Here is an 8496-nt window from a genome sequence, read left to right as displayed (position 1 = left end):
GAGCTCCGATGAGTCTCAGACTGTTTCCACATGAAATGCAGACATGGTTGGACAGAGTTCAGCTGGAGGGCTGAGCGCCGAGGGAAGGGGGGAGTCGGGTCCGGAGGGGGCTGTGAGTAATGAGTCCTCCCTCTGCTGACCTCTGACCTCCCCCACAGATCCGGAGCTGCAGACAAAGACGTCCCTGTCCCGCTGCAGACCCCCCCAGCAGCGTAAATCCAACTGACACAGAGCCTGTGTGTTCGGGGCGCTCAGGTTCTGCTGCAGCTTCACTTCCTCCACAGAAACTCTCACTTCCTGTTTCTGAGCTGGGGGAACGTCCTGAACCCGTCCGCGGAGGCGGGGGCCAAAAGATTAAAGGCCGACCCGAGGACAGAGCGAGGGGCAGAAAAGAAAGACGAAGAGGAAGAAAAGAGGAGAAAGGAGAAGAAACTCGAAGCAGATGAGAGAAAATTAAAGACGAGGAGAATGCAAAGACGGGAAATGAGGAACAGATGAGTCTGCTGAGGCAGCCGTTTCCATGGAAACCAGCCCACCAGTCAGCCCCGAGAGACGGTAAACAGTGAGTCAGCCTTCGAGCTCCGCCCGCAGACATCCACCAGGTGGGAGGTCCAGCCGGTCCGTGTGGTCTGGTGCTGGTTCTGATCTGAGTCATTCAAAGCTGCTCCACGTTTCTGAGGCAGCAGGTTCCACCATCACCGAACCACCAATGAGAGCAGACTGGACTGAGACCGCCTTGTTTGCAGGGACGGCAGAACCAGACGAGGTTCCTGAAATGGACTCAGCATGACTCAGTTTAAACAGCAGCTGCTGACCCAGAAGTCTCTCTGTAGGCAGCATCAGGGACCGGATCTGATTCAGGGACCGGATCTGATTCAGGGACCGGATCTGATTCAGGGACCGGATCTGATTTAGGGACCGGATCTGATTCAGGGACCGGATCTGATTTAGGGACCGGATCTGATTCAGGGACCGGATCTGATTTAGGGACCGGATCTGATTCAGGGACCGGATCTGATCAGGCGTGGGCAGCCGGTGGAGGTCCATGAGGAGAGGAGGGTCACGTGACCTTTTTGGTTGATGGAAAAGCAGATACTCCGTAGGGTTCTGGACCATCTGTAGGGGGTTCTGGAGCTGGTGTCAGACTGGGTCAGAGACAACCTGATTTACTGATGTGGGAAAGAGATGATCAGCTGGATGATCCAAAGGTCATTCTCTAAAAGAAGGCCGCGTTCCTTCACCTGAGCGTGAAATCATTCTGACTTTAGTGGTCATCAGAGGTCAAAGGTCAGATCTGTTTAACTGGCTTTAAATGACTGATTCTGTGTGACCGAGTTCATACATAAAGGTTTTACCATCTGTTCGCAGAACTCCTAAGTCTCACTTTTCCTTCCTTCTGACATGAGAATCTTTTAAAAACCTTTTTATGAGTTTATCTTTATTTCTTTAACGTTTCACACGTTTAACATGTTGTATTGATTTGATGCTGTACAGAAACACTACATTACCCATCATGCACCTGGGTACACTGACTGCAGACAGGTATTTGTATAAATTCAGTGGACTGTCCTTTGAAATTCTATCACTGCGGCTGATTTTCATTTGTCAATGTTTGAAAATGTTAATAAAGCTTATTTGAACGTTTGATCTGTCCTGTGATGCAGATGCTTCAGCTGAAGCTGTGATGATCGGTCATCAGGTGGTTCCATCACGGTCAGCCTGTTAGAGGCTCCGCCTCCAGAACCAAAACACTGAAAGTCTGAACGTTTTGGTCCAAACATCCCGTTTTAATGTGAGTTAACATCTGTTTCCAGGCTGAATCTCTCTGTGATCTGAACCAGAACCTGCTTCAGAGCGCCGTATAAACACAGCGAGCTGCTGGGGGAAGCGGGCCCTCTTAAATCAGACGCCCTCAGCTTCCTCTGTCATGTTCACAGCTCTGCAGGGACACCAGCTCCTCAGCCCTGAACCCGGCTCTGGTCCTGCCAAGGCCCGTTTCAGGCTTGGCTTTGGGTTTATGTCCCAGGTCATACCTGAAGTTTAAGAAGTGAAACCTGAGAACAGGTCCGACACAGCGGGACTCCGGTCTGATCAGGGTGTCTCTAAGTCTATCTGATGTGTTCTGTATAAGAAGGTTTTAACACTCAGAACCGAGCCAGAACTCTGCTGGATACTGAAACCTGAGCTCTGAAACAACATGAGGAAGCAGAAGGACGGTCTATATCACTGCTGGTTCTGTTTGGATCGGCAAGGCCTCCAGATCTGAAAGTCCACACTGAGGTTCTGTCATGGGTTGATCCGGTTAGGTTTGGTTTCATACTGAAATTTTTGCTTGACACCTTGAACGTGGCTGTTCTGATCTGCAGAACCTCGTTTAAAGATGTCTGTGAGGCCTGGTTCTCTGGTACTGGACCTCTGACCGGACTCTGACTCTAACTGGACCTCTGACCGGACTCTGACTCTAACTGGACTTCTGACCGGACTCTGACTCTAACTGGACCTCTGACCGGACTCTGACTCTAACTGGACCTCTGACCGGACTCTGACTCTAACTGGACTTCTGACCGGACTCTGACTCTAACTGGACCTCTGACCGGACTCTGACTCTAACTGGACCTCTGACCGGCTCTGACTCTAACTGGACCTCTGACCGGACTCTGACTCTAACTGGACTTCTGACCGGACTCTGACTCTAACTGGACTTCTGACCGGACTCTGACTCTAACTGGACTTCTGACCGGACTCTGACTCTAACTGGACTTCTGACCGGACTCTGACTCTAACTGGACTTCTGACCGGACTCTGACTCTAACTGGACTTCTGACCGGACTCTGACTCTAACTGGACCTCTGACCGGACTCTGACTCTAACTGGACCTCTGACCGGACTCTGACTCTAACTGGACCTCTGACCGGCTCTGACTCTAACTGGACTTCTGACCGGACTCTGACTCTAACTGGACTTCTGACCGGACTCTGACTCTAACTGGACTTCTGACCGGACTCTGACTCTAACTGGACTTCTGACCGGACTTCTGACCGGACTCTGACTCTAACTGGACCTCTGACCGGACTCTGACTCTAACTGGACTTCTGACCGGACTTCTGACCGGACTCTGACTCTAACTGGACTTCTGACCGGACTCTGACTCTAACTGGACTTCTGACCGGACTCATGCTCACAAACGTCAGAATAAATAAACCTGAGAGAAGGTAAAGGTTTGTCCGAGCCCATTAAATAACCTCTGGTTCTCACAGCGGGTTCTGGACTCTGAGGTTAACCCACACTGATGGTTCTGCCAGACTGAGGCCTCTCCCTCCTCTGAGGTTGCGTAAGGGGGGACACCTCTGGAGGGGGACATTCCTGCGTCCCCCGAACACAGACGGGCTCTGTCCAGCACTCAAGTAGAAACCCAGAAACACAAACCGGTTCAGACTCGTCCAGAGGACCAGAACCGGACAGCGAGGCCACGTGCAGAGCGTGTTTTCATGCAGGTGGTCCAACTCACGTGGGTTTGCCGCAGATCTTTCGATGGTACCACTGTTTGCAGTTGGTAAAATACTTCTTGTCGGTGCCTTTGATCTGCTGCATGGCACAAACGTTGGGCCTGAAAGAGAGGGGGGGGAGGGGGGGGGGGGAGAGGAGGGGGGGGGGGGGGAGGAGGGAGGGAGGGAGGAGGGGGGAGGAAGAGGAGGGAGAAAGAGGGGGGGGGGGTGGGAGGGAGGAAGAGGGGGGAGGAAGAGGAGGGAGGAAGAGAGGGGAGGAAGAGGAGGGAGGAAGAGGGGGGGAGGGGGGAGGGGGGAGGGAAGAAGAGGGGGGGGGGGGGGGAGGAAGAGGAGGGGGGAAGAGGGGGGAGATAAAGGAGCTGAAATCTAATGGAAACCAATCAGAATCTGTGAATGTGGGGCAGTGTGGTCCCACCTCAACATGACATCAGTTCAGATCAATACTACGTTTACACATGTTCCTGCTGTTAATGCTCCAACTCTGACATCTGACCCAGAATGCACTGCAGTACTCTTGCCTAGTGTTAGTACTGCGGTACTTTAGTTCCTGCTGTTTCAGTACTCGTGCCTAGTGTTAGTACTGCGGTACTTTAGTTCCTGCTGTTTCAGTACTCGTGCCTAGTGTTAGTACTGCGGTACTTTAGTTCCTGCTGTTTCAGTACTCGTGCCTAGTTTTAGTACTGCGGTACTTCAGTTCCTGCTGTTTCGGTACTCGTGCCTAGTTTTAGTACTGCGGTACTTCAGTTCCTGCTGTTTCGGTACTCGTGCCTAGTGTTAGTACTGCGGTACTTTAGTTCCTGCTGTTTCGGTACTCGTGCCTAGTGTTAGTACTGCGGTACTTCAGTTCCTGCTGTTTCGGTACTCGTGCCTAGTTTTAGTACTGCGGTACTTTAGTTCCTGCTGTTTCGGTACTCGTGCCTAGTTTTAGTACTGCGGTACTTCAGTTCCTGCTGTTTCGGTACTTGTGCCTAGTTTTAGTACTGCAGTACTTTAGTTCCTGCTGTTTCGGTACTTGTGCCTAGTTTTAGTACTGCGGTACTTTAGTTCCTGCTGTTTCGGTACTCGTGCCTAGTTTTAGTACTGCGGTACTTCAGTTCCTGCTGTTTCGGTACTCGTGCCTAGTTTTAGTACTGCGGTACTTCAGTTCCTGCTGTTTCGGTACTCGTGCCTAGTGTTAGTACTGCGGTACTTTAGTTCCTGCTGTTTCGGTACTCGTGCCTAGTTTTAGTACTGCGGTACTTCAGTTCCTGCTGTTTCGGTACTCGTGCCTAGTTTTAGTACTGCGGTACTTTAGTTCCTGCTGTTTCGGTACTCGTGCCTAGTTTTAGTACTGCGGTACTTCAGTTCCTGCTGTTTCGGTACTCGTGCCTAGTTTTAGTACTGCGGTACTTTAGTTCCTGCTGTTTTGGTACTCGTGCCTAGTTTTAGTACTGCGGTACTTTAGTTCCTGCTGTTTTGGTACTCGTGCCTAGTTTTAGTACTGCGGTACTTTAGTTCCTGCTGTTTCGGTACTCGTGCCTAGTGTTAGTACTGCGGTACTTCAGTTCCTGCTGTTTCAGTACTCGTGCCTAGTTTTAGTACTGCAGTACTTTAGTTCCTGCTGTTTCTGTACTCGTGCCTAGTGTTAGTACTGCGGTACTTTAGTTCCTGCTGTTTCGGTACTCGTGCCTAGTGTTAGTACTGCGGTACTTCAGTTCCTGCTGTTTCGGTACTCGTGCCTAGTGTTAGTACTGCGGTACTTCAGTTCCTGCTGTTTCGGTACTCGTGCCTAGTTTTAGTACTGCGGTACTTCAGTTCCTGCTGTTTCGGTACTCGTGCCTAGTGTTAGTACTGCGGTACTTTAGTTCCTGCTGTTTCGGTACTCGTGCCTAGTTTTAGTACTGCGGTACTTCAGTTCCTGCTGTTTCGGTACTCGTGCCTAGTTTTAGTACTGCGGTACTTTAATTCCTGCTGTTTCGGTACTCGTGCCTAGTGTTAGTACTGCGGTACTTCAGTTCCTGCTGTTTCGGTACTCGTGCCTAGTTTTAGTACTGCGGTACTTCAGTTCCTGCTGTTTCGGTACTCGTGCCTAGTGTTAGTACTGCGGTACTTTAGTTCCTGCTGTTTCGGTACTCGTGCCTAGTTTTAGTACTGCGGTACTTCAGTTCCTGCTGTTTCGGTACTCGTGCCTAGTTTTAGTACTGCGGTACTTTAGTTCCTGCTGTTTCGGTACTCGTGCCTAGTTTTAGTACTGCGGTACTTCAGTTCCTGCTGTTTCGGTACTCGTGCCTAGTTTTAGTACTGCGGTACTTTAGTTCCTGCTGTTTCGGTACTCGTGCCTAGTTTTAGTACTGCAGTACTTTAGTTCCTGCTGTTTCAGTACTCGTGCCTAGTGTTAGTACTGCAGTACTTCAGTTCCTGCTGTTTCAGTACTCGTGCCTAGTTTTAGTACTGCGGTACTTCAGTTCCTGCTGTTTCAGTACTCGTGCCTAGTTTTAGTACTGCGGTACTTTAGTTCCTGCTGTTTTGGTACTCGTGCCTAGTTTTAGTACTGCGGTACTTTAGTTCCTGCTGTTTCGGTACTCGTGCCTAGTTTTAGTACTGCGGTACTTTAGTTCCTGCTGTTTCGGTACTCGTGCCTAGTTTTAGTACTGCGGTACTTTAGTTCCTGCTGTTTCGGTACTCGTGCCTAGTTTTAGTACTGCGGTACTTTAGTTCCTGCTGTTTCGGTACTCGTGCCTAGTTTTAGTACTGCGGTACTTCAGTTCCTGCTGTTTCGGTACTCGTGCCTAGTTTTAGTACTGCAGTACTTTAGTTCCTGCTGTTTCGGTACTCGTGCCTAGTTTTAGTACTGTGGTACTTTAGTTCCTGCTGTTTCGGTACTCGTGCCTAGTTTTAGTACTGCAGTACTTTAATTCCTGCTGTTTCAGTACTCGTGCCTAGTTTTAGTACTGCAGTACTTCAGTTCCTGCTGTTTCAGTACTCGTGCCTAGTTTTAGTACTGCGGTACTTCAGTTCCTGCTGTTTCAGTACTCGTGCCTAGTTTTAGTACTGCGGTACTTCAGTTCCTGCTGTTTCAGTACTCGTGCCTAGTTTTAGTACTGCGGTACTTCAGTTCCTGCTGTTTTAGTACTCGTGCCTAGTTTTAGTACTGCGGTACTTTAGTTCCTGCTGTTTCGGTACTCGTGCCTAGTTTTAGTACTGCGGTACTTCAGTTCCTGCTGTTTCGGTACTCGTGCCTAGTTTTAGTACTGCGGTACTTTAGTTCCTGCTGTTTCGGTACTCGTGCCTAGTTTTAGTACTGCGGTACTTCAGTTCCTGCTGTTTCGGTACTCGTGCCTAGTGTTAGTACTGCGGTACTTCAGTTCCTGCTGTTTCGGTACTCGTGCCTAGTGTTAGTACTGCGGTACTTTAGTTCCTGCTGTTTCGGTACTCGTGCCTAGTTTTAGTACTGCGGTACTTCAGTTCCTGCTGTTTCGGTACTCGTGCCTAGTTTTAGTACTGCGGTACTTTAGTTCCTGCTGTTTCGGTACTCGTGCCTAGTTTTAGTACTGCGGTACTTCAGTTCCTGCTGTTTCGGTACTCGTGCCTAGTTTTAGTACTGCGGTACTTTAGTTCCTGCTGTTTCGGTACTCATGCCTAGTGTTAGTACTGCGGTACTTCAGTTCCTGCTGTTTCAGTACTCGTGCCTAGTTTTAGTACTGCGGTACTTCAGTTCCTGCTGTTTCAGTACTCGTGCCTAGTTTTAGTACTGCGGTACTTCAGTCCCTGCTGTTTTAGTACTCGTGCCTAGTTTTAGTACTGCGGTACTTCAGTTCCTGCTGTTTCAGTACTCGTGCCTAGTTTTAGTACTGCGGTACTTTAATTTCTGCTGTTTCAGTACTCGTGCCTAGTTTTAGTACTGCGGTACTCCAGTTCCTGCTGTTTCGGTACTCGTGCCTAGTTTTAGTACTGCGGTACTTTAGTTACTGCTGTTTCGGTACTCGTGCCTAGTTTTAGTACTGTGGTACTTTAGTTCCTGCTGTTTCAGTACTCGTGCCTAGTTTTAGTACTGCGGTACTTTAGTTCCTGCTGTTTCGGTACTCGTGCCTAGTTTTAGTACTGCGGTACTTTAGTTCCTGCTGTTTTGGTACTCGTGCCTAGTTTTAGTACTGCTGTACTTCAGTTCCTGCTGTTTCAGTACTTGTACTTTGTGTTAGTACTGCTGTACTTCAGTTCCTGCTGTTTTAGTACTTGTACTTTGTGTTAGTACTGCTGTACTTCAGTTCCTGCTGTTTTAGTACTTGTACTTTGTGTTAGTACTGCTGTACTTCAGTTCCTGCTGTTTTAGTACTTGTACTTCGTGTTAGTACTCAGATAAAACAGAAACCCGTTCAAACTGAAGCGAGTGAAGTACTTTTCTGTAGTTCCTGACCGAATTAAACCGAGGGAACGTGTAATCTAGCAGAACCTGAACACATATTTGTGGTATTTTCACCGCAGTACTTTGATTATCAGACATCTCTGATGGGTTCGGCGGAACACTCACCCCTGCTGCCGGCCTCGGACCCGGCTGTGCTGCAGAACCGACTGGTACGGAGACCGGGCCACACACACGGTCAGAACCAGGGACAGACCGAGGACCAGCACGCGCGCCTTCATCTTCACTCTCTGCTGAAAAGACTCCGATCCTGCTGCTGCTGCTCAGTCCTTTTCCTCCTCCTCTTCTCTCTCCTCTGCTTCTCTGCGCCCCCCCTCAGCCCCCGGCGTCCGGTTTATAGACCGCAGGAGGAGGAGGGGGACGGAGGGGAGGAGGGGAGGAGGAAAGAGGGGAGGAGGAAAGAGGGGAGGAGGAAAGAGGGGAGGAGGACGGAGGGGAGGAAGGAGGAGGAGACTTAAGACTTCAAATGGATGAACTTCCATCCATCTCCGAAAAGTTCTGTCGCCGAACAGAAGAATGTTCCGGAGTGAAATATTCTGCAGGATCACGTGGTCGCTGGTCTGGGATCAGCTGATAGTTGTTGTTGTTTGT

The 8496-nt window shown here is 49.7% G+C and overlaps 1 protein-coding gene across 1 annotated transcript in view; it reads right to left on the bottom strand.

Moving 5' to 3' along the window:
- Positions 1–8237, bottom strand: part of tgfbi (transforming growth factor, beta-induced) — a 31236-nt gene extending 22999 nt beyond the window's left edge. Inside the window, exons 1-2 of the mRNA XM_072395098.1 lie at positions 8014–8237; positions 3509–3607 (exon numbers count right to left, since the gene is read on the bottom strand). Coding sequence (XP_072251199.1) covers positions 3509–3607; positions 8014–8126 — 212 coding nt within the window. The 5' untranslated portion in view covers positions 8127–8237. The remainder of the gene's footprint in view (positions 1–3508; positions 3608–8013) is intronic.
- Positions 8238–8496: the final 259 nt, after the last annotated feature.

Source organism: Leuresthes tenuis, unplaced genomic scaffold (assembly GCF_036924035.1).
Source record: "Leuresthes tenuis unplaced genomic scaffold, fLeuTen1.0.hap1 SCAF_11, whole genome shotgun sequence".
Lineage (NCBI taxonomy): Eukaryota > Metazoa > Chordata > Actinopteri > Atheriniformes > Atherinopsidae > Leuresthes > Leuresthes tenuis.
The sequence above is the reverse complement of the archived record's forward strand: the minus strand, read 5'-3'. Positions and strand labels throughout refer to the sequence as shown.